This window comes from Schistocerca americana, chromosome X, assembly GCF_021461395.2.
Source record: "Schistocerca americana isolate TAMUIC-IGC-003095 chromosome X, iqSchAmer2.1, whole genome shotgun sequence".
NCBI lineage: Eukaryota > Metazoa > Arthropoda > Insecta > Orthoptera > Acrididae > Schistocerca > Schistocerca americana.
In genome coordinates this window covers 169,611,429-169,638,751 of record NC_060130.1, presented here as the reverse complement: position 1 = coordinate 169,638,751, position 27,323 = coordinate 169,611,429, and the positions used below count along the sequence as shown (strand labels likewise).

The window sequence follows — 27,323 nt, the reverse complement described above, 5'->3', positions numbered from 1 at the left end:
TGTTAAAATCCGAATACATGTATCTAATTCTGACTAATACCTGTTCCGGTGAAAAAACCAGATAAATTTCAGTTTGGGGAAGTGGCAACGTTAGTTTTACGTTCTGCATTCGAGACTATGAAAGTTACACAATCCAGACGCAGGACAACTGAAGGATAACAGGTGGACATTGTCTTCAGTTGACTCTGTCCTGGTTGTTGCTTTACTGAAAAACCTCTATACGTTATGGACAATGTTTAAATAAGATGCCTTTTTTAAATAGAGGCATCAGTTTTAAAGAGTATTGTAATTACAGTGTAATCAAGTGTCGAAAATTTCTTTACATTCATTCAGTACGTCTTGACAATTAAATCTACCTAGTTCAAACTTTGTGTTGAAATTTCAATGCCGACGTATCATCTTCAAAACTCGATAAATGATGCAAATACATTGAGTTCAGGATCGCAGGTACCGACAGTTGCGCAATTCAAACAAATGCTTATTATACTATCGATGTGCGTACGTGCGATACATATCGTCTGTTCTAATGTTTCTCATCTGTTACAGTTACAGTTAACTCCAGTGAAGGTTAGAGTGATAATGGCAATCAGCTAGAGATTGTTATTTAGACGATAACGATGCAAATTTTGTGTGGTGATCAAGGAACAATGTGTTTTGTAAGGTTACGTTGGCTTGGGAAGACACATGATCCTTATCAGCCGAGAGTAAGGCGTGAATCGTAATCCACATGAGCGTGTAAACCAAACAATTGTCTGGAAATCATCTCACAGTGATTAAATCATATGGTAAACTAGAAAACTATTCTGGCAGGAAATTTAAGAAAACGAGCGACATGTATTTTTAAGCAGTTATAATTTCGTAACATAAAGTAAGCAGTTCTCGTGCATGTAACTGTACTCAAGTTTCTATGAGTTTCAAACTATTTTGTCAGCTATGTTCATTTACATTTGGCGCAATGAGTTTTCTGGCTAAACGGTTGCACTTGATTCTACAATGTTCATCTCCACAGATGTTTCTTCTAGAGCGGAGGCACTATTGGCTTTCAAGTATCGACACGCCCCATATTAACGAGAACCTCGCTGCAACGCGAACAGTTCAAGTTGTTTAATATACAGTAGATATGATTGCGTTAAAGCACGTGATAGCTGGGTCATTCTGAACACAAATTACAGAGGGACCTATGACGCTGTAAAGCACATTTCGACCGGCCATAGTTGTTTGTATTCTTCAAAAACAGACTCTTTTGGTAGTGCAACCGAACATTGCTAATTATCTCTAATAATCTGTCCTCGGTATATCGTGTTTTCAGATTTACGTCGTAAGAACATCGCTAAACAAGTACAAGATGGATTGGTGATCACACAGTTCTTTTCATTACAAGTAACATTTGAGACAGTGTGTGGCACTGAGCCGGCCGCTGTGGCCGTGCGGTTAAAGGCGCTTCAGTCTGGAACCGCGTGACCGCTACGATCGCAGGTTCGAATCCTGCCTCGGGCATGGATGTGTGTGATGTCCTTAGGTTAGTTAGGTTTAATTAGTTCTAAGTTCTAGGCGACTGATGACCTCAGAAGTTAAGTCGCATAGTGCTCAGAGCCATTTGAACCATTTTTTTGTGGCACTGAGTTATGGTTCTCGACGGCAACACCGCGAAATTCTCCATCATTCTCGAGTCGCCGAAGAGATGGCCCGTGAGGAAGTTTAAAATATGTCTTCCGTAACCAGAACTGGCTGCACATGTAGAATAGGCAGCTGCTTGCCGTACGTCGCCGTCATCGTCGTAATCGCTGCCTAGGCAATTCATTATATCACGAGTAGTATCACTAGTAACCGAAGTAGCGGCGAGCCTCTGTGTTAGCATACATGCGTTACCTTGTGGTTACTGCAAAACGAACATATGACGGAATGATCTCAAAGGATCGATTCAATGACATCCCATCCACGAGAATATGGAACTTCATGACAACTACAACCCCTACACCTCGACAGGGTTAGCTTATCTTTACTATTTACATCTCAGAGTGATATGTGGCAATATTGTGTTAGTCCACATTGTGATAAATTAGTAGAGCGCGAAAGGGACACATCAGATCATCAGCCGCGCGGGATTAGCCGAGCGGTCGCCGGCACGGTAGCTCAGCATGTTCGGTCAGAGAGCTGATTGACCTCTGTAATAAGAAAACTGAGTGGAAGGATCACAAACGAACTTGACCGGATGTCATGTGACGTCCGTAACGACCAAACGCAACGTACAAATTGAAAAAAAAAGCGTGTTCGGTCAGAGGGCTGCGTGCTCTCTGTAATAAAAAAACTGAGTGAAACAACCAACGATCAATTTGAACGGATGTCTTGTGACGTCCACCCCGACCAAACGCAACGAACTATATCGAACAAAATGAAAAAAAAAAGAAACCTGTCTAAGGCGCTACAGTCATGGACTGTGCGGCTGGTCCCGGCGGAGGTTCGCGTCCTCCCTCGGGCATGTGTGTGTGTGTTTGCCCTTAGGATAATTTAGGTTAAGTGGTGTGTAAGCTTAGGGACTGATGACCTTAGCAGTTACGTCCCATAATATTTCACACACATTTGAACATTTTTTTTTTTTTTCAGATGATCATCTGGACCCACGGCGGACGGAGAAATCTACAGTTCGCCAAGAGCTGCGTGTCATCAGCGAGAATGATTCAACGAGACACCTACCCGCTTAAGAAAATTGGTCTGGATTTGTGTCCCATTTCCTGCAAACAACAAAACTTTAAATGAATCATGACCTTCATTAACGTCATTTCGTGACACTTCGCGCAGTTTATTCCGAGCAGCAGTTTCATTTTTAAAGTAGGTTTGAGTTATAATGCGCTGAAAATAAGGGTCAACAAAGCTTATGTACACGTGGAATACAGTTTGTGTGTGTGTGTGTGTGTGTCTATATTTACTGGACGTTTCGTTACAAATTGTGGTAAGCGGTATGCCGGCCGGAGTGGCCTTGCGGTTCTAGGCGCTACAGTCTGGAACCGAGCACCCGCTACGGTCGCAGGTTCGAATCCTGCCTCGGGCATGGATGTGTGTGATGTCCTTAGGTTAGTTAGGTTTAATTAGTTCTAAGTTCTAGGCGACTGATGACCTCAGAAGTTAAGTCGCATTGTGCTCAGAGCCATTTCTGGTAAGCGGTAAATATTAAGCGAGATAGGAATATCGACTAATAGCTAAGGACAGGGTGTGGAAAATGTGGAGATTTTGTATACTCAGTAAACATGTTTTCACATAGTAACGACCGAGCGAGGTGGCGCAGTGGTTAGACACTGGACTCGCATTCGGGAGGACGACGGTTCAATCCCGCGTCCGGCCATCCTGATTTAGGTTTTCCGTGATTTCCCTAAATCGCTCCAGGCAAATGCCGGGATGGTTCCTTTCAAAGGGGACGGCCGACTTCCTTCCCCGTCCTTCCCTAATCCGATGAGACCGACGACCTTGCTGTGTGGTCTCCTTCCCCAAAAACAACCAATCAATCACATAGTAACGAGCTCATGAGATTCATCAAGCCAGTATTTAAATTTTGAGACACCGTATTTTTAACACGTATCAAAAACTGATCGTCACTACATACACGTATCAAGAAAAAAAGCGAAAGGTATTAAATTAGATTCCAGCAAAAGAATGGCTGAAAGGAAAGTTGGGACCACGACAAGGCCCCAAAATTTATGATAAAGTGAGCAAAATTGTCTCCGCTAAGCAGTGTCGACACGAGAGCAGAAGGTTTGGGTCACCTGGATGGTGGCGGCGGTGGCGGCTGCGACGACCAGGAGTAGGAGCGCGGGCCGCATGCTGCAGCTGAGTGTCGGCGGCGCGCGCCGCTCGCCGGTTAAATCAACTCGGCCCCACTTTCTCCGCTCCGCCGCTGCCTCCAGCTTTGCTCCTGCGGCCTACATGACGAAACGCGCCCCTGGCTGCAGCCTTCCGGGAGCTGTGGAGCTGCTGAGCGCCTCTAGCAGGCCACTGGTCACTTAGGGTGGACAACACCTCCTGCCCAGTCGCCACGCACTTGGATATTACATCTCTGGTCATCAATGTCCAAAACCAAGAAGGACTACAAAAACGAAATTTTAATTATTGTGAGCATACAGATCACTTACAAGGAGACGTCCCCAGCAGTTGGATCGGCTTTTTGAAACCACATGTACGGTATTATAGTGTTGGATTGTTTGGGGAAGGAGACCATACAGCGAGGTCATCGGTCTCATCGGATTAGGGAAGGACGGGGAAGAAAGTCGGCCGTGCCCTTTCAAAGGAACCATCCCGGCATTTGCCGGAAGCGATTTAGGAAAATCACGGAAAACCTAAATCAGGATGGCTGGGCGCGGGAATGAACCGTCGTCCTCCCGAATGCGAGTCCAGTGTGCTAGCCACTGCGCCACCTCGCTCGGTGTTATTATAGGTTAATGTCCCAGATACCACACCGTGCAACCATTCATCCTGGTGGGCCCTCGTTGGCAAATAAACGTTGAAAAAATTTTCGAATTTCGCTTGACACGCTATAGGTTTAAAAGAGATAAATCGTAAGGACAAGTTACGTAGTCTGAACAAATCAAAAACACAAATGATTGTGTCTTCGGATCTCGTCAGTAGCTACAATTGTTTTTATTTTTAAATCTTCATCGAAATGACTTCGATCATCATTTTTTATCAATTAAAGGGTTTTAAAGTAATTTTATATTGCATTTCCTTTCTCACGTCATTTTAATCACCGTATATACTTTTTCAATTCCTCTAATTTCTTCTTCCCGTCATTCTTTATCCAGGTGGTCTCTTCGTGCGTGTGAATTTGATTATATAATTATTTTCATTTATCTATCATAATATTTAAAGGAAATGTCGATTTATCGGTTATAACACAAAAGACAGGATAACCTACTTATACATGGAATGATGTCAAAATGTAATTTTCGTTACAAGATGTACATTTTCTTGGATGGTTAACGTGATACAAACACATACTACATAAATTCTTATTGCACTAGGGACAAAATAACGCAGATGAAGATTTAAACGAAAGTAGGAATTATGCGTAAAACAAAAATTTAAGGAAAATGAAGAACAGAGATAATGAATAATTACTGCAATAGCATGATCGAATGTATAGAAGCCGGCCGGAGTGATGAGCGGTTCTAGGCGCACCAGTCTGGAACCGCGCGACCGCTACGGTCGCAGGTTCGAATCCTGCCTCGGGCATGGATGTGTGTGATGTCCTTAGGTTAGTTAGGTTTAAGTAGTTCTGAGTTCTAGGGGACTGATGACCTCCGATAAGTCCCATAGTGCTCAGAGCCATTTGAACCATTTGAAAATATTGATGCAGAAACGGAAGTAACTGAATCGGAGCTAATGGATGGAAGTAATTAAAATCACTTCCGTAAACACTACAGGTGGATAAAGAAAGATAGAAAAAAAGATGAGAGCAACAGTAACAGTTACACGGTGATTAAAACAATGTGACAAAGGAATTGAAACTTGAAAAGAAATACATTTAATCCAATTACCTGAATAAAAACAATAATCAAAGTCATTCGATAATGATTTAAAAATAAAAAGTTAACAGAATTGCGACTGATATTTTTTTTAATCTATAAGAACCTTCCTGGGGCTCAAATGGAGGCGTGGGGGCAAAGTGGGTAGGGGTCGCAACCCGAGGCCTGACTACCATGTCTTGTTCCCACCCTCCGGGAACCAAGCAAAGCGTAGGGAACATGGAGTGGAGGTACAATAAACATCAATTGTTTATTTATTTATTTTCCTGTTGTTTTTTTAAAATTAACATTAATGCCACCGAGAATAGCAGGAAATCGGCGTCGCGAGAAGACGGGCTCTGCAAGACGTCAGACTCATGTAGACAATCGACGTATAGTTTTTCCGAGAAGAACGTTCCGATGACCAGAGAATATATCGGTTCCAAGGGCATCAACTCTTCATGACAGGAGCACCCCAACTCTGGGGCGGTTTAAGGAAGACACTGCAAAGGAAATTGGAAAAAAATTGTCTGCATTTTAGATTGCGGACAACTGCACGTTGGCGTTCATTAAGGAACTGCCAAACATCAAGGATACTTTTCTCGCCATCATCAAACGAATGGTGAGCTGGGTGTCCACAAATCCGCTTCATAGAGGTCGTCTTCGCTTGCGGGAAGCATCTCGCATCCGGAAAGAGCAGCAGTTGAGTATGTATCTGATGAGGAGTCGTACGTACGGGTAATTAGGAGCAACATCTGTCGCACCAGTAGTCAGACACCTCTTACTGATCTGCACACCAGGCGATGCTTGTCTGTATATGTCACAAGCGACACACAACGGAGTGTCTGCGAGGTGAATCCTGTGAAGGCGTGACCGGCATACTTGCTTCCCATTGACAGTAAGGCATCATGAAAACTGGACGTCAGTGTCAAGATGAGGAGCGCACACCGATCGCCAAACGGCACGCCGGTCGACGTGGGGATGCTTCCCCTCAACCACATTCGCTGACCTGTTGTTGTTGTGGTCTTCAGTCCTGCGACTGGTTTGATGCAGCTCTCCATGCTACTCTATCCTGTGCAAGCTTCTTCATCTCCCAGTACCTACTGCAACCTACATCGTTCTGAATCTGCTTGGTGTATTCGTCTCTTGGTCTCCCTCTACGATTTTTACCCTCCACGCTGCCCTCCAGTACTAAATTGGTGATCCTTTGATGCCTCAGAACATGTCCTACCGACCGATCCCTTCTTCTAGTAGAGTTGTGCCACAAACTCCTCTTCTTCCCAATTCTATTCAATACCTCCTCATTTCTTATGTGATCTACCCATCTAATCTTCAGCATTCTTCTGTAGCACCGCATTTCGAAAGCTTCGATTCTCTTCTTGTCTAAACTATTTATCGTCCATGTTTCACTTCCATACATGGCTACACTCCATACAAATACTTTCAGAAACGACTTCCTGACACTTAAATCTATACTCGATGTTAACAAATTTCTCATCTTCAGAAACGCTTTCCTTGCCATTGCCAGTCTACATTTTATATCCTCTCTACTTCGACCATCATCAGTTATTTTGCTCCCCAAATAGCAGAACTCCTTTACTACTTTAAGTGTCTCATTTCCTGATCTAATTCCCTCAGCATCACCCGACTTAAGTCGACTACATTCCATTATCCTCGTTTTGCTTTTGTTGATGTTCATCTTATACCCTCCTTTCAAGACACTGTCCATTCCGTTCAACTGCTCTTCCAAGTCCTTTGCTGTCAAAGACAGAGTTACAATGTCGTCGGCGAACCTCGAAGTTTTTATTTCTTCTCCATGGATTTTAATACCTACTCCGAACTTTTCTTTTGTTTCCTTTACTGCTTCCTCAATATACAGATTGAATAGCATCGGGGGGAGGCTACAACCCTGTCTCACTCACTTCCCAACCACTGCTTCCCTTTCATATCCCTCGACTCTTGTAACTGCCATCTGCTTTCTGTACAAATTGTAAATAGCCTTTCGCTCCCTGTATTTTACTCCTGCCACCTTCAGAATTTGAAAGAAAGTATTCCAGTCAACATTGTCAAAAGCTTTCTCTAAGTCTACAAATGCTAGAAACGTAGGTTTGCCTTTCCTTAATCTTTCTTCTAAGATACGCTGACCTGTGTGGCTGAAAAAAGCCATAGATCGCCTTCGTGGATATCAAGTGCGTTGGTATTATCGCAGTACGTAAGTACGTAGCCCAGCTCGAAGAAAAAGTGGCGGAAGTAAAAGAAGGGCGGCGGGACGTCCGAAAGCTAGATAGGTGCTGGCAGAGAGTGTAGGGCAAGGGCCTCCAGCAATAAGCTGCTCAGGCACGCCGGACAACGGTGCCACAACGCCATGTGAAAGCCAACGAAAGTGCTATCGCTGTCACGCACATGATACAGACCTAAACCTCGCTTGCACCGCGGGAGCGTGAGGGTCTCGTGCACTACTGGCCATTAAAATTGCTACACCAAGAAGAAATGCAGATAATAAACGGGTATTAATTGGACAAATATGTTATACTAGAACTGACATGTGATTACATTTTCACGCAACTGGGGTGCATAGATCCTGAGAAATCAGTACCCAGAACACCCACCTCTGGCCGTAATAACGGTCTTGATACTCCTGGACATTGAGTCAAACAGGCTTGGATGGCGTGTACAGGTACAGCAGCCCATGCAGCTTCAACACGATACCACAGTTCATCAAGAGTAGTGACTGGCGTATTGTGACGAGCCAGTTGCTCGTCCACCATTGACCAGACGTTTTCAATTGGTGAAAGATCAGGAGAATGGGCTGGCCAGGGCAGCAGTCGAACATTTTCTGTATCCAGAATGGCCCATACAGGACCTGCAACATGCGGTCGTGCATTATTCTGCTGAAATGTAGGGTTTCGCAGGGATTGAATGAAGGGTAGAGACACGGGTCGTAACACATCTGAAATGTAACGTCCACTGTTCAAAGTGCCGTCAATCCGAACAAGAGGTGACCGAGACGTGTAACCAATGGCATCCCATACCATCACGCCAGGTGATAACGCCAGTATTGGGATGACGAATACACGCTTCCAATGTGCGTTCACCGCGATGTCACCAAACACGGATGCGACCATCATGATGCTGGAAACAAAACCTGGATTCATCCGAAAAAATGACGTTTTGCCATTCGTGCACCCAGGTTCGTCGTTGAGTATACCATCGCAGCCGCTCCCGTCTGTGATGCAGCGTCAAGGGTTACTGCAGACATGGTCTCCGAGCTGATAGTCCATGCTGCTGCAAACGTCGTCGAACTGTTCGTGCAGATGGTTGTTGTCTTGCAATCGTTCGCATCTGTCGACTTAGGGACCGAGACGTGGCTGCACGATCCGTTACAGCCATGCGGATAAGATGTTTGTCATCTCGACATGCTAGTGGGATCCAGCACGGCGTTCCGTATTACCCTCCTGAACCCACCGACTCCATATTCTGCTAACAGTCATTGGATCTCGACCATCGCGAGCACCAATGTCGCGATACGATAAACCGCAATCGCGATAGGCTAGAATCTGACCTTTATCAAAGTCGGAAACGTGATGGTACGCATTTCTCCTCCTTAGACGAGGCATCACAACACGTTTCTCCAGGCAACGGCAGTCAAGTGCTGTTTGTCTATGAGGTTGGAAACTTTCCTCATGTCAGCACGTTGTAGGTGTCGCCACCATCGCCAACCTTGTGTGAGTGCTCTGAAAAGCTAATCATTTGCATGGCACAGCATCTTCTTCCTGTCTGTTAAATTTTGTGTCTGTAGCACGTCATCTTCGTGGTGTAGCGATTTTAATGTCCAGTAGTGTACCTTATCTTGAACAGCAAGTCGTGGCAAACAAATGAACCCAATGCCGATAGAAAGCGGCGGGCCATAGATGGCAGAATAGGAAGTGTCCGTGCCACGGGGGGGATACATGATTCCAAATATACGTTTATATATTGTGTCCGTTGCAGGAGATCGAGTGCTCGTAAACGGTGATCTAAGAGCCTAGCTCGTAGTTGGAAAAGTAGGTGCCGGCGGTTCAGGGCAATCGTGCACTGCAGATCTCTTGCGAAATCGAGTCCTAAGCATCGGGTAATATCAGCTACACGCAAAGGGGCAGCGCTGTCCGCGTAAAACCCCACACCTGTAGCCATGGCGCTCGATTTGCGGACGTTAAGGCAGCTATCAGAAGCTTCGCCGTAGGTGGTAACCCAAGCCAGTAACTCTCTGACCGCAGCACCGGTACGAAAAACAATAACGAGATCGTCTGCATATGCAGTGCATCTGAATACATGGTCACTGAGAGACATCCCAAAGAGGCATTGACGGAGGCCGCAGAGCAACAGTTCCATGGCGAAAGCATATAACAGTGCTGAGAGCGGCACTGATCGACGGATAGAGATTGGAGGAGTGAGACGGTCGTTGTAGAGTACACGAAGGAGACCCATTACGACGTCGACGGCAGTATCAGGGTATCATATATTGAGGAGCCCCCATTCCAGGTAGTCGTGATCGACCCGAACGAACACCTGACTGAAGTCAAGAGCTGCCAAAAGTCCAGGCATACTACGAGTGGGAGCAAGAGCGATTATGTCCCGACAGAGGCAGAGGGCAGTGCGGATGTTATCAGCACCTCCCAAAGAAATTTCATCGGTGGAAACCACGTACCAAGCCGCCCGTTTAAGCCGCGCAGCCAACAGCCATATAAAGATCCTTGTGTAGCTGTTGAGTAAAGTCAAGGGGCGGTAATCGCATATCTATGAGTTACCCAGAGGCTTATGGAAGGGAATGAGGAAAACATCAAGGAAACTGTCTGGAATCGTCATGAAAGGTGACAGAGAGTCCTGACAAATTTCCGTCCACTCTGGCGCCAGAAGGGGACGAAGTGTCCGATAAAACTCCACTGGGAGGCCGTTAGAGGCAGGCAACCTGTTCGTAGAACGCACTTGGAGAGCATCATGCACTTCGTCCTCAATGACGTTGGCAAGCAGATTAAGGCCGATCCAGGAAAAGAGATATGACTGTCTCTGAGAAGAAGGTGAAACGTTCACGGCAGCGACCCGAATCAGATGGCGCATAGACATTGGCGATCCTGACGCCACTAAACATGAGAGCCACCCCTCTGGAGTCAGGGAAATAGGCAACTGCATCAGCGAGGAAACAATCACGTAAGAGAATCACCACCCCACTAGCAAGGGAGATGTGCTATAAAACTATGGGGAGTACAGAAAGTTGCAACGATCACCTCCTGAGGAGAGCAACGTCAACGTCCGCAGGAGGTCGGTGTCCGGAGGTGTACACTGACTAGATAAGGAGGCGGGGAAGGATTCGCAGCGTTAGGTGTTAGGGCGTCAGAGGACAGCGCACCTTCAGTAGCACGGTGTTCGTCTTGTTTACACATCCGAAAAAACTGGTTCCAATGGCTCTGAGCACTATGGGACTTAACATCTGGCATCATCAGTCCCCTAGAACTTAGAACTACTTAAACCTAACTAACCCAAGGACATCACACACAACCATGCCCGAGGTAGGATTCAAACCTGCGACCGTAGCGGTCGCGCGGTTCCAGACTGAAGCGCCTAGAACCGCTCGGCCACACCGGCCGGCTACACATCCGATGTAGGCAGTCATCAGAAGGGGTACGGCGTTGTCTCTTTCGTTTCCTAGCCGACCGTTGCTTCCTACACTACTGGCCATTAATGGTGTAGCAATTTTAATGGCCAGTAGTGTAGATATAGGGCCGGCCGCACACAGCTATGACTCCTGAAATGTTGGAACGTGCGAACACTCTCATTCGCGGTGATCGACGGATCACAGTCAAACACTTCGCTGCTCAACTGAATGTCTCTGTTGGTTGTGCTGACACACTTGTCCACCAGTTGGCGTATTCAAAGCTAGGTTCCTCGCCGCCTAACAGAAGATCCTAAAGAGCTTCGACGGACTATCTGTGCGGAACTGCTCGTGCGTTACGAGGCTGATCGTGACAATTTTTTGTCGAACGTTGTCACAGGCGCTGAAACATGGGTCCATCACTTCGAACTGGAAACAAAGCGGCCACCACCTCTCCTCTGAAGAAAAAGTTCAAAGCTCCACTCTCAGCCAGTGAAGTTAAGACGACGATCTTCAGGAACTCTGAAGGAGATATTTTGTTTGACGTCCTCCCTCATGGTGCAACGATCAAATCTGAAGTGTATCGTTCTACCATCAGGAAACTGAAAAAATTGCTTCAGCGTGCTCGGCGTGACAAAAATTCTGACGAACTTCTTCTCCATGACAAAGGAAGGGCCGACACAAGTCTCCGGACACGAGAGCAGCTCACAAAACTTCATTGCACTGTTCTTCCTCATCCACACTACAGCCCGGATCTCGCACATTCCGTCTTCCATCTGTTTGGCCCAGTGAAGGATGCACTCCGCGGGAAGCACTACGTGGAGAATGAGGAGGTTATTGACGCAGAAGGACGTTGGTTCCGACGTTGACGAGTCGAGTAAAGGGGAACCACGCGGGCATACAGATCCTCTCGTAAGGTACGGTATGGCGGTCAAATTGAACGAAGCTGATGTTGAATAATAGGATGTTGTAGCCAAAAGTGTGAGGAGTAATATGGTGTACTGGAATCCTGAATAAAGCCTACCTGCTATCAGAAAAAAAGTATTGCATTGCTAATTGAATGCCCATCGTGTAAGCCTAACCTCTTCCTATTTTCCTACCTTCTTAATACATAAATTCCTAATTTTAAGCAATTATGTTTCTTTATTAGTTTTAAATCTCCGAATATTTAAAGCTATGACTTTGTCAAAATACCAAAAAATCAAATAATCTTCATAATATGTAGCAATTTAATATTATGAAAATAAGACTTTTCTTAGTCAATATGTGAAAAGTCATTTGCAGATTGCAGCAAATAAAATAATAATAACAACAATAGTAACAGCCGGCCAGAGTGGCCGAGCGGTTCTAGGCGCTACAGTCTGGAACCGCGCGACGGCTACCGTTGCAGGTTCGAATCCTGCCTCGGGCGTGGATGTGTGTGATGTCCTTAGGTTAGTTAGGTTTAAGTAGTTCTAAGTTCTAGGGGACTGATGACCTAAGCATTTAAGTCCCATAGTGATCAGAGCCATTTGAACCATTTTGAATAATAATAACAGAAATAATAAAATACTAGTTGGGCACCGAGTCGAATTGAGACTGGCCGCGCGCGATAGCTGCAGTTCGTGCGGCTCCCCCCGTCGGAGGTTCGAGTCCTCCCTCGGGCATGGATGTGTGTGCTGTCCTTAGCGTAAGTTAGTTGAAGTTAGATTAAGTAGCGGGTGAGCCTAGGGACCGATGACCTCAGCAGTTTGGTCCCATAGGAACTTACCACAAATTTCCAGTTTCCGAATTGAGACTGGACGATAAATACGGATACGTCATTCCATTCTTCTTCAACTATATGCCAGAGTTCTTCAGTTATAGTGGCTGGTGAATGGAGGCATGCCGGTCTCGCGGCAACCCACGACCAGCTATTTTAAGAGGGTGAGAGATCTGCAGAACATGCTGGCCGTGTCAACAGGCGAACAAATTCTGTATCCAGTTAACTTAGGGCAGCACGGACAACGTTTGGTCCTACAGTATCTACACTGAAGCGCCAAAGAGTCTGGTATAGGCTTGCGTATTCAAATACAGAGATATGTAAACAGGCAGAATATGGCACTGCGGTCGGCAACACCTACACTCCTGGAAATGGTAAAAAGAACACATTGACACCGGTGTGTCAGACCCACCATACTTGCTCCGGACACTGCGAGAGGGCTGTACAAGCAATGATCACACGCACGGCACAGCGGACACACCAGGAACCGCGGTGTTGGCCGTCGAATGGCGCTAGCTGCGCAGCATTTGTGCACCGCCGCCGTCAGTGTCAGCCAGTTTGCCGTGGCATACGGAGCTCCATCGCAGTTTTTAACACTGGTAGCATGCCGCGACAGCGTGGACGTGAACCGTATGTGCAGTTGACGGACTTTGAGCGAGGGCGTATAGTGGGCATGCGGGAGGTCGGGTGGACGTACCGCCGAATTGCTCAACACGTGGGGCGTGAGGTCTCCACAGTACATCGATGTTGTCGCCAGTGGTCGGCGGAAGGTGCACGTGCCCGTCGACCTGGGACCGGACCGCAGCGACGCACGGATGCACGCCAAGACCGTAGGATCCTACGCAGTGCCGTAGGGGACCGCACCGCCACTTCCCAGCAAATTAGGGACACTGTTGCTCCTGGGGTATCGGCGAGGACCATTCGCAACCGTCTCCATGAAGCTGGGCTACGGTCCCGCACACCGTTAGGCCGTCTTCCGCTCACGCCCCAACATCGTGCAGCCCGCCTCCAGTGGTGTCGCGACAGGCGTGAATGGAGGGACGAATGGAGACGTGTCGTCTTCAGCGATGAGAGTCGCTTCTGCCTTGGTGCCAATGATGGTCGTATGCGTGTTTGGCGCCGTGCAGGTGAGCGCCACAATCAGGACTGCATACGACCGAGGCACACAGGGCCAACACCCGGCATCATGGTGTGGGGAGCGATCTCCTACACTGGCCGTACACCACTGGTGATCGTCGAGGGGACACTGAATAGTGCACGGTACATCCAAACCGTCATCGAACCCATCGTTCTACCATTCCTAGACCGGCAAGGGAACTTGCTGTTCCAACAGGACAATGCACGTCCGCATGTATCCCGTGCCACCCAACGTGCTCTAGAAGGTGTAAGTCAACTACCCTGGCCAGCAAGATCTCCGGATCTGTCCCCCATTGAGCATGTTTGGGACTGGATGAAGCGTCGTCTCACGCGGTCTGCACGTCCAGCACGAACGCTGGTCCAACTGAGGCGCCAGGTGGAAATGGCATGGCAAGCCGTTCCACAGGACTACATCCAGCATCTCTACGATCGTCTCCATGGGAGAATAGCAGCCTGCATTGCTGCGAAAGGTGGATATACACTGTACTAGTGCCGACATTGTGCATGCTCTGTTGCCTGTGTCTATGTGCCTGTGGTTCTGTCAGTGTGATCATGTGATGTATCTGACCCCAGGAATGTGTCAATAAAGTTTCCCCTTCCTGGGACAATGAATTCACGATGTTCTTATTTCAATTTCCAGGAGTGTATATATGACAACAAGTGTCTGGCGCAGTTGTTAGATCGGTTACTGCTGCTACAATCGCAGGTTATCAAGATTTAGGTGAGTTTCAACGTGGTGTTATAGTCGGTGCACAACCGATGGCACACAACATTTCCGAGGTAGCGATGAAGTGGGGATTCTCCCGTACGAGCATTTCATAAGTGTACCGTAAATATCAGGAATCCGGTAAAACATCAAATCTCCGACTCTGCTACAGCCAGAAAAAGATCCTGCAACAACGGGACGAACGACGGCTGAAGAGAATCTTTCAACGCGACAGAAGAGCAATCCTTCCGCAAATTACTGCAGATTTCAATGATGGGTCACCAACAAGTGTCAGCGTGCGAGCCATTCAACGAAACATCATCCATGTGGGCTTTGGGAGCCGAAGGTCCACTCTTGTACCCTTGATGACTTCACGCCACAAAGCTTCACGCCTCGCCTGGGCCCGTCAACACCGGCATCGATTGTTGATAACTGGAAACATGTTGTCTGGTCGGACGAGTCTCGTTTCAAATTGTATCGATGGGATGGACGTGTACGGGTATGGAGACAACCTCATGAATTCATGGACCCCGCATGTCAGCAGGGGACTGTTCAAGCTGGTGGACACTCAGTAATGTTGTGGGGCGTGTTCAGTTGGAGTGATATGGGTCCCCTGATACCCCTAGATATGACTCTGACAGGTGACACGTATGTAAGCATCCTGTCTGATCACCTACATCCGTTCATGTACATTGTGCCTTCTGACGCACTTGGGCAATTTCAGCAGGACAATGTGGCACCCCACATGTCCATAATTTCTACAGAGTGGCTCCAGGAACACTCTTATGAGTTTAAACACTTCCCCTGGCCACCAAACTCCCCAGACATGAACATTACTGAGCATATTTGGGATGCCTTGTAACGTGCTGTTCAGAAGAGATCTCCACCTCCACGTATTCTTACGGATTTATGGACAGCTCAGCAGTATTCATAGTGTCAGTTCCCTTTAGTATTTCTTGAGACATTAGTCGATTCTATACCACGTCGTGTTGCGGCACTTGTGCGTGCTCTCGGGGTTCTGCACGATATTAGGCATGTGTACCAGTTTCTTTGGCTCTTCAGAGTAATCGGAGACCTTGGAGACAGAGCGCAACCACTGACCTTAATATGTCAGATATATTGTGCCTACTGCACAAAATATCTATGCAAAATAGAGATGATGTGTTGTGTACACGACAACGACCCGTAGCATCAAGCCATATACTGGACCAGTATGACGATGACGGATGCAGCCTGGCAACATTCATTCTCCTTGTAGGCTCAACACACAGTTACGACCATCTATACTGTATGCAACTGAGACCCGTCAGAAAAGACGAAGTGCTGCCACTAATACAGCCAGTGTTGTCGTTGGGCCCCCCTCTGTCAGCACACTTACCTCTCTTCCCACGTCAAGAGAAAGGACAACAGTTGTCGCCCTGCTGAGAAGTGGTGGGAACATTCTATTCATTTGGTCGTTGGAAAAACAATCGGCTCATTCTGTTGTAGTTTTCCGTATTGGCTGAATTATTTATTTATTCTTTTGAGTGAAACTAGTGTATCGGAGCAACCAAATGAAAACAAGCGATCCAGTCGGTTGGACTACTCATTCACTCTTTTGAGTGAAACCAGTCTGTGGGAGCAGCCGAATGAAAGCAATGGTTCAGTTCGTCGGACTGCTAATTCTTTCTTTTGACTGTGACCAGTCTTTGGGAGAAAACGAATGAAAGCAATAGATTTCTGCGGGAGCAACAGAATGAAAAAAATCGAGTCAGTCGGTTTTAGTTTTACGTGTTGATTGGATTGTTATTTATGTATTTTTCAGAGTAAAAGGAGTGTGTGGGAGTAATCGAATGAAAGCATTCGACACAGTTGTAGCTTTACATATTGACCGAATGAGTCATTCTTTCATTTCAGATAGGAATAGTGTTATATTAAAAAGTGTTTTGTTTTAATAGATATTTTCTGCTTTTTAATCTTGTGTGTGTGTGTTAATTGATTTTAAACATTTTGATGAGATTGCAACAGATACATGTGGTAAATTTCAGGTTTATTTCAGTTTCTCTTGAGCTGAGTCAACCAATATATTGCTTCCTCCTATGTTTACCTCCCGAAAAGACCGCGAGCGTAAAAATGGGAAACAATGGAGCTCACACTGAGGCTTAGCAGCAATCGTTCTTAACTGCGAAACATTCGCGACTGGAACGGAAAAATAGGGAAACGGCATTGGTACACGAAATACTGTCGGCCACACAGCAGAAAAGAGAACGAGTTAATACTGCATCGTCATCCACTTGCGAGCTAACAAGGGGAGGCCGTCAATTGTGAAATTCAAATTCGATTCATACTGCGCATAAGAAAAGCTCATGGACAGAGGTGTAATGTGGTAAAGTACCAAGATGCACTTCTCAGCCGTTGTCGAGAAAATCGACAGTTAAAAGAAACCGTTGCGGTGAAATACTCTCTACGATTAATAGTTTTCCACAGCGTCGTGGCGCAGCGGTAAGCGTCGGGTTCGTAATCCGAAGGTCGCCGGATCGAATCTCGCAACATGTAATTTTTTTTATTATTAGTTTTCTTAAATTCAAATATATATATATATATATATATATATATATATATATATATATATAAACTATTAATGAATTGCTTACGCATGTTGGTGAAGGCGGATCGCTCTCCAATTGTACCGCCTCCATTTTTCCGTTTTTTTAACAGGGTGTACCAAAGCTCTCCCGTCCGCACTGATTTTCGACGATGTTATGAGTTGCGCTAGGCACCCCATCGACCTTCTTTCGAAGTTAGCAGGCAACTACGCTGTTATGCGGCGGCTCGTTTCGGCCCATTCAACATCTGTCCTTCAAGTGTAACGAGCGAGTAACGGAGTTTATATTTCATACATGCCGCAGCAAATTTGTGTTCGTGGGGTCTCTATTCTAATTCGAACGTTTGACTTACGCTACACGTATTCGTTTCGGAATACCGTTTCTACGTCTTCCGTTAACTATACATGGTTAACATTATGAAGACAATTAATAACATTTGTGAAATAGAACTTTGTTTGCGGAAAACATAATGATGTTCGAAGTCGCCAGTTTTCGCATGACAAACGACTTTCAACAACTTATTATATGCATAATTGTTGCAACTGATTGCCGGGAAATATATATATATATATATATATATATATATATATATATATATATATATATATATATATATATTTGAATTACAAGAAACAAAAACAAAAAAAGGGTTGCATGGCGCGAGATTCGATCCGGCGACTTTCGGATTACGAACCCGAGCGCTTACCGCTGCGCCACGATGCTGTAGAAAAGCATTAATCGTAGAGAATATTTCACGGCAACGGTTTCTTTTAACTGTCGATTTTCTCGACAACGGCTGAGAAGTGCATCTTGGTGCTTTGCCACATTACACCTCTGGCCACGAGCTTTTATTATGCGCAGTATGAATCGAATCTGAATTTCACAATTGGCGGCCTCCCCTTGTAAGTTGAAAGTTTCAAATTTGAGCTTATCGAGAAGTTAGTTTTAAGTCTTTTGGAAAATTTGTACGGAATAGACCGACAGACTGAGAAACAAAATACACTCCGTCACACAACAGACTCTAAAGGAATTAATATTGCAGTGACATCCAGTTCTGAGCTATGTTCGAAGAGTCAGGTCTGTAGCTTACCTGGAAGTTAGTTTAAAATCGGTTGCAAAATTTATACCGAACAAACAGACAAGAAACAGACCTAATAAGAACATGTTAAACAGTGATTGTCATTTATAGATACATAAATTTGGAGTGCAGCACCACATATTAAACTTTTAAAACCAATCAGAATTTGATATTTAATGTCATTATTACGAAAATTCGTAGTGGAGTAAGTAACTAGATACATTTTGATAATACTTTAGTTTTAGAAATATACATTTATTCACACGTCCTTAAAATAAAACACTTTACTAGTCTCTAACAAAAGTTATCAACCCTAGTCATGATCCATCTACACTGAAGAGCCAGAGAAACTGGTACACATCATTAACATCGTGTAGGGCCCCCGCGAGCTCGCAGAAGTGCCGCAACACGATGTGAGTGGACTCGACTAATGTCTGAAGTAGTGCTGGGGGGAACTGACAACATGAATCCTGCACGGCTGCCCATAAATCCGTAAAACTACCAGTGAGTGGAGATCTCTTCTGAACAGCTCGTTGCAAGGCATCCCAGATATGCTCAATAATGTTCATGTCTGGGGAGTTTGGTGGTCAGGGGAAGTGTTTAAACTCATAAGAGTGTTCCTGGAGCCACTGTGTAGAAATTCTGGACTTGTGGTGTGTCGCATTGTCGTGCTGGAATTGCCCGCGTCCGTAGGAACGGACAACGGACATGAAGGTTCAAATGGCTCTGAGCACTATGGGACTCAACTGCTGAGGTCATTAGTCCCCTAGAACTTAGAACTAGTTAAACCTAACTAACCTAAGGACATCACAAACATCCATGCCCGAGGCAGGATTCGAACCTGCGACCGTAGCGGTCTTGCGGTTCCAGACTGCAGCGCCTTTAACCGCACGGCCACTTCGGCCGGCGGACATGAAGGGATGCAGGTGATCACACATGAAGCTTATGTACGTATCACCTGTCAGAGTCGTATCTAGACGTATGAGGGGTCGAATATCGTTTCACTTGCACACACCCCACACTATTACAGAGTCTCCTCCAGCTTGAACACTCCCCTGCTGACGTGAAGGGACCATGGATTCATTAGGTTGTCTCCACACCCGTACACGTCCATCCGCTCTATACGATTTGAAACGAGACTCGTCCGACCAGGCAACATGTTCCCAGTCACCAGCAGTTCAATGTCGGTGTTGACGGGCCCAGGCGAGGCATAAAGCTTTGTGTCGTACAGTCATCAAGGGTACACAAGTGGGCCTTCGACTCCGAAAGCCCATATCAATGATGTTTCGTTGAATGGTTCGCACGCTGCCACTTCTTGATGGCCCGGCGTTGAAACCTGCAGCAATTTGCGGAATGGTTGCACTTCTGACGCGCTGAACGATTCTCTTCAGTCGTCGTTGATCCCGTTGTTCAGGATCCTTTTCCGGCCGCAGTGATGTCGGAGATTTGATGTTTAATGGATTCCTGATATTCTCGGTACACTCGTGAAATGGTCGTACGGGAAAATCCCCACTTCATTGCTACCTCAGAGATGCTGTGTCCCATCGCTCGTTCACCAACTATAACACCTCGTTGAAACTTGATAGCCGGCCGGTGTGGCCGTGCGGTTCTAAGCGCTTCAGTTTGGAACCGCGTGACCGCTACGGTCGCAGGTTCGAATCCTGCCTCGGGAATGGATGTGTGTGATGTCCTTAGGTAAGTTAGGTTTAAGTAGTTCTAAGTTCTAGGGGACTGATGACCACAGATGTTAAGTCCCATAGTGCTCAGAGCCATTTGAACCATTTTGAAACTTGATAACCTGCGATTGTAGCAGCAGTAACCGATCTAACAACTGCACCAAACACTTGTCTTATATGGGCGTTGCCGACCCCAGCACCGTATGCTGCCTGTTTACGTATCTCTGTATTTGAATACGCAAGCTTATAACAGTCTGTTTGGAGCTTTAGCGTATAACCGAAAAAGCTGAAGAAGTATAAATATAAGGTCACGCAAACCCATTTGTATCCCACTGAATGAAACGACTCAAGCCCGGTGAGAAAGTGAAAACATTCATATAAAGGTCGCTGTCGATGGAGACTTGTCCCAATCGGTTGTCTTACAGCCGGTCGAAGTGGCCGTGCGGTTAAAGGCGCTGCAGTCTGGAACCGCCAGACAGCTACGGTCGCCGGTTCGTATCCTGCCTCGGGCGTGGATGTTTGTGATGTCCTTAGGTTAGTTAGGTTTAACTAGTTCTAAGTTCTAGGGGACTAATGACCTCAGCAGTTGAGTCCCATAGTGCTCAGAGTCATTTGAACCATTTTTTGTCTTACATTGAGGGAAACCACTTAAACCTTGAGAGAGAGTGGGAACATTCCAATAGCTGACATGGCCGAAAAGGCTAGTTTTATTCCGTTGTTTCATTTGACTGAAAAAAACTGACTGAACGAGGAAACAATAGACTGACCAATCAGTTGTTAAAAACGGTTGGTTGTCCCATCACTAATGCTGACCCAAATTACAAGACATGTCTGTAGGGTACTGCACGGCCGAGCGAATATGTGCATCATCTCTGGCGCTAGCTGAGCGGTGCCGCTGAGATCGTGTATGAAGTTGACTAGAACCCACCTCAATCCATCGATTCCATATTCGCATGAGAATCCTGTGACCCTGAGCAACGACAACAGCCACATCGCGGAACGATAAATCTCTGTCTCGATAGGCCATGTACCATCCGCTGTAGAATTCCGTCACGTGCTGGGAGACATTTCAGTTTCTTACACTATGCATAACACGATCTTTTAATAAACTTTTTTCTTTCTTTCTTTCTTCGGGCCTTCATCCCGCATCACCTCGGGGTCGGCCGTGTTAGTACGGATTTGGCAGTGTTAGTTGCAGAAGGTGGCTGGATGCCCTTCCTGCCGCCATCCCGAACCACCTCAGGATGTAAGTATTGTACCCCAGCTGTCTGCGTCTAGTGTAAGCCATTAAATAGTGCGAAAGTGTTCTAATGTCGATGAGTCGTGTACCTGAGGCGGAACGTGGGGACCAGCCCGATATTCACCTAGCGAGATGTGGAAAACTGCCTAAAAACCACATCCAGGCTGGCCGGCACACCGGCGCGCGTCGTTAATCCGCTGGGCGGATTCGATCCAGGGTCGGCGCGTCTACCCGAGTCCAAAAAGCAGCGCATTTGCGCTCTCGGCTACCCTGGAGGGGCAGATCTTCTCATAAGCAAACAACATTTAAATCTAGAATGAGATTTTCACTCTGCAGCGGAGTGTGCGCTGATACGAAACTTCCTAGCAGATTAAAACTGTGTGCAGGACCGAGACTCGAGCTCCGCGAAAGGCAAAGGTCCCGAGTTCGAGTCTCGGTCCGGCACACAGTTTTAATCTGCCAGGAAGTTTCGTATCAGCGCACACTCCGCTGCAGAGTGAAAATCTCATTCTGGAAACATCCCCAAGGCTGTGGCTAAGCCATGTCTCCGCAATATCCTTTCTTTCAGGAGTGCTAGTTCTGCAGGTTTCGCAGGAGAGCTTCTGTAAAGTTTGAAGGTAGGAGGCGAGGTACTGGCAGAAGTAAAGCTGTGAGGACGGGGCGTGAGTCGTGCTTGGGTAGCTCAGTTGGTAGAGCGCTTGCCCGCGAAAGGCAAAGGTCCCGAGTTCGAGTCTCGGTCCAGCAAACAGCTTTAATCTGCCAGGAAGTTTCAATATTTAAATCTGATTTCTGAATGAGAAACCCGCTGCGTAATCTTTTATTATACAAGGCAGTCAGAAACAACTTATAAGGATGTTTCAGAGTGGGTTCGATACGTTGCGCCGTTTTCAAGTTAATCAGCACTGAATTTAGATAGTCAAGAAGTTGTAAGTGCAAATTCAAGCGGCCCTCCAGAGTCATTGTCGCCAAACATGATCTTCGTTTCGTTTCCTAAAACCGAACAAGAGACTGATAGAGAAAATTGGACTGTGGTAAGAGTCGAACACGAGCCAAAGGTAGAGCAGTTTCTTCCGCTGTCATCTACGCTCTGAGAACAACTGACAATAATTGTATCTGGCGGGTCATATGAATTTCAGCGCGCAGTGGACCGATTGGCTAACTTAAACGACAATTTACTGGGGAACAGCACAACGCATCGCGTTTTGTCTTGGCAATTATTTCGCAGCACAATCTATCTTGCAACATCGTTATAAGCTTTTCAGGCTGTTTCTGGCCACCTTGTACACAGAACGTAGATGGTGTTGCTGCTACCTGCTTTGTGCGATTTTACTGAAATGCAAATCATATAGTATATTTCATTCCAGTTTGAAATTTATTGTGAACCGTCTGTTGTTCCAGTTTTCATGGCCAGCAGTGCAGAAGAAAATGATATCGTGGCGCCAGAAGTAGTGTTCCCTTGGGGATGAACCAGCTCTCAGGAATGATGAAGGACAAACTATCAATCTGAGATACGGAATTCTGCTCCGGAAAACTGCTGACTACGTAGGTATACATCCAACGGTTCAGCTGTTTTGCACGGTTGCAGTAAATAATTGGAACGAACAAATTCTGCTCCAGCACAGTGCGCTTATTAGGCGTTTCTCTAGAAATCAAGACTCGAAGTTTTACAAGCCTACTAGATACCACACGAGTGCACGACCGCCTTAGGCGGCGTATTGGTTGTCTGGCCGTACTTTGTTGGAGTCCAGTCATTTTTCTCCCAATTTTCCACCTGACCTTTATAGCAATAAAGATAATAGTTGTGGAGCACACGTGACGAGGTATAATAAAATATAATCATTTATTGATCGAATAATTAACGCATGTGTCTCAATGAAGTCATACCAGACTATGCACAGATGAACCAGAATATTACACGGTCCAGTCACATTAATGTGACACTGTCTATGTTCGACGTCAACTTGCAACAATCACTCACAGCCTGCAGGTGGCAGTACTAGCAGTGGAGGGTATATTCTAACATTCTGCGTGGTGTCTGTTTGTTCGAAGTTGTGTCTCTCTACCACTTTCGTGCAATGACGCTCTGAGCGTGTATTTTAGGGAATGACTAGTTTGAACCTGGGACCTGTTGCTGGTAAGGAGACGCCAGACCACACGTGACATGTAGAGTTCAGAAGAGTTCAGTGAGACCAGCGATGATATAATTAAATACTTAATGATTTCAGCGTCATCTCTACTGGACTCCCTGTAAAAGAATCTTAATACTAACTAAATTTAGTGCAAGGGATTCAAGGCTTTCCCATTTTTAGTTAGCTGGTAAAATAACGTCGAAAAAGCAGTTCAGTTTACCATTGGAAATTTTATTCTACTCACAAAACATTGTTAATAAATTGTACTATTGATAAAAGGAAATATTTTAATACAGGATGATATAAACCAACTGCGTTCAACAAAAATGTGAACGAATATTCCCTGAATGGGTTTCCAAGCTCTATAATGGATCAAAGGATGACCTATGCCATATCACATCTATAATCTATGTTTAAATTAAGTTTCATAAAAGAGAAAAGTATCAAAAATGGTCTACAGTGACCCTCAATTATCTTTAATTACTTATTTATCTTGTCGTAAATTACAGTGGCTGATGTGGCTTCTCAATAATTGTATAACAGAAAAATCATCGCATTTCAGATTTTAACTTCAAGTTGCAAACGTGAATACCACGAAGTTTAATTGACGATCGACACTAGTATTATGTAAAAAGGGGATGTAACAGATGAGACTTGTGCAGTTCTGAGTGAAGCTTTATGTGCTCTTATGCGGCCTTGCGTGCGTTCATTACCTTGTCGGTGGTTAGGCAGCGTCAGGGGCAGCGGGCGCCGCAGCTCCACACATCTCGCCTTCTCGGTAGCAACTCTCTCGAACTTATCCCTACTATTGTTTACCGAAGTTGGTTTAAGAAAAAGGTATCTGGCTGTGTTTTCAACTGACCAACCAGCGTCTCAACGTTAACCTTATGCTCCGCCTATAAAAATTCTGTCTATCCAATGAGAAACGTTATACTCTTCGTGGTGGGGCAATGTTTTTAATGTTTGCTACGTAACAGAGACGTGTATAGAATCACACTAAAACTTGCAGCTGGTGTGGCCCTTTTACTGTTTTCGTAAGATCTGTACTGTTCTTTTGGAGGGCTCTATCTTTTAGCATGGGATGGGGGATGGACCTCCCGGCGGTCGGCCGGTGATGTGGGTGTCCCATTGTCCCACTCTTATTGTAGGGCCTTCTAGCCTACACAGCTCTTCTCTCGGCGTCTGTTCTCGTTTCTCCCCTCGAAACTGCGTCTGTTTCACAGTGAGAAGGTATGACATGCATTTAGGCATTCTTGTGTTAGTCTGTGGTATTCCATTTGCTCACTCGTTGATCGTATTACTTTGGTGAATTTATTGTCAGGATTTATTCGGAGCTATGTGACATATTGCCGGATTTGCTATCATGTCAGGGTTTTCATGAAAGGTGTTGGATTTGCCTGACACCTTACAATATGAAGCGTGGGGGGAGTGCATGGTAAAATGGAAAACAGTGCAGTCGTTGTCATTATGCGGGAACGGAGCTATTTATCTGACTTTCAAAAGGGCATAACCATTGGCTTTCAGGCCAAGGGTGGAAGCATTTCCGAAACGGCTAAGTTTGTTAACTGTTCACGGGCTGCAGTGGTTAAAATGTGCTGTGTATGGTGAAACGATGCAATCCAAAACCGATGCTGAGGCAACTGGCGCACCACAGTCCACAGATGACAGGGGTGAACGACGCCTGTGGAGATGTGAACGGGTGAATAGACTTGCAGCTGTTGAGTAACTGACCCTCCAGATGAACCAAGGACCTACCAACAGTATCTCTTCAACGACCATTCAGCGCACCTTGCTGAGAATGAGATTGCGCAGCAAGCGCCTGGTTCATAGAGCCACGTTGACTGCTAGAATCTGCACTCCAATACAGCAACTGGTCGTCCACTGAGTCGTGACAGGTGGCCTTTTCAGATGAATCACGTTTTATGCTCCATCGGACAGTGGGCAGTTCCCAAGTATGCACTATCCTTGGGCACCGTGCCCACCCATACATGCAGTTGTTTTTCCTCTGCTCGATGGGATCTACCAGCACGACAATGCAGCATGTCACACAGCTTACATTGTACGTGCTTGGTTAGAAGCGCACCAGTACCAGTTTACCATACTCCCCTGGTTACCAAACTCCCGGATTTAAACTCAATCGAGAATATGTGGGACCACCTCAACTGGACTGTTCACGTCATAGATCCTAAACCAAGGAATCTCGAGCACCTGGCAATGGCGCTGGGGTCGTCATGGCTCCACAACCCTATTGATACCATCCAGAACCTCATTTCCTTTCTTCCTGCACGTCTCGCAATGGTCCGCACTCCAAAAGTTGTTATTCAGGCTTGTGCCAGATTTATGTGACTGGACAGTGTATGATCACCTGATTAATAGCTTGTTGCTTTGATTTTAGAACACAATACAGCAGTGCTGTTATGTGGCACACCAGATGTCTACGCATAGGACACTCAATTCCTATAAATTACAGGCTAATGATTTGTGTGCACAGGGCTGGGGCCCAATACCATCCCAGATTGATCCCATCAGGTTCAGATCAGGTGAATTTGGTGGCCAAGATTAGTTCATCATTATGCTCTTCAAACTACACTACTGGCCATTAAAATTGGTACTTTAAGAAGAAATGCAGATGATAAACGGGTATTCGTTGGACAAATATATTATACTAGAACTGACATGTGATTACATTTTCATGCAGTTTGGGTGCATAGATCCTGAGAAATCAGTACCACGAACAACCACCTCTGGCCGTAATAACGGCCTTGATACGCCTGGGCGTTGAGTCAAACAGAGCTTGGATGGCGTGTACAGGTACAGCTGCTCATGCAGCTTCAACACGATACCACAGTTCATCACGAGTAGTGACTGGCGTATTGTGACGAGCCAGTTGCTCGGCCACCATTGACCAGACGTTTTCAATTGGTGAGAGATATGGAGAATGTGCTGGCCAGGGTAGCAGTCGAACATTTTCTGTATCCAGAAAGGCCCGTACAGGATCTGCAACATGCGGTCGTGCATTCTCCTGCTGAAATGTAGGGTTTCGCAGAGATCGAATGAAGGCTAGAGCCACGGGTCGTAACACATCTGAAATGAAACGTCCACTGTTCAAAGTGCCGTCAATGCGAACAACAGGTGACCGAGACGTGTAACCAATGGCAGCCCATACCATCACGCCGGGTGATACGCCAGTATGTCGATGACGAATACACGCTCCCAATGTGCGTTCACCGCGATGTCGCCAAACACGGATGCGACCATCATGACGCTGTAAACAGAAGCTGCATTCATCCGAAAAAATGACCTTTTGCCATTCGTGCACACAGGTCCGTCGTTGAGTACACCATCGCAGGCACTCCTGTCTGTGATGCAGCGTCAAGGGTAACTGAAGCCGTGGTCTCCGAGCTGATAGTCCATGCTGCTGCAAACGTCGTCGAACTGTTTGTGCAGGTGGTTGTTGTCTTGCAAACGTCCCCATCTGTTGACTGAGGGGTCGAGACGTGGCTGCACGATCCGTTACAGCCATGCGGATAAGATGCCTGTCATCTCGACTGCTAGTGATACGAGGCCGTTGGAATCCAGCACGGCGTTCCGTATTACCCTCCTGGACCCACCGATTCCATATTCTGCTAACAGTCATTGGATCTCGACCAACGCGAGCAGCAGTGTCGCGATAGATAAACCGCAATCGCGATAGGCTACAATCCGACCTTTATCAAAATCGGAAACGTGATGGTAGGCATTTCTCCTCCTTACACGAGGCATCACAACAACGTTTCACCAGGCAACGCCAGTCAACAGCTGTTTGTGTGTGAGAAATCGGTTGGAAACTTTCCTCACGGCAGCACGTTGTAGGTGTCGTCACCGGCGCCATTTTGTGTGAATGCTCTGAAAAGCTAAACATTTGCATATC

General features: G+C 46.1%; 1 protein-coding gene and 1 non-coding gene across 2 annotated transcripts in view; one reads left to right on the top strand and one right to left on the bottom strand.

Annotated features, from left to right (window-relative positions):
• The window catches only part of LOC124555889, a 110,051-nt gene that overhangs the window by 60,568 nt on the left and 22,160 nt on the right, over window positions 1-27,323 (bottom strand). Inside the window, exon 2 of the mRNA XM_047129949.1 lies at window positions 3,759-3,914. Within this exon, the coding sequence (XP_046985905.1) occupies window positions 3,759-3,914 (156 nt within the window). The remainder of the gene's footprint in view (window positions 1-3,758; window positions 3,915-27,323) is intronic.
• Window positions 21,955-22,029, top strand: Trnas-cga. Its single transcript has one exon. It is a non-coding gene; the product is annotated as a tRNA-Ser (tRNA).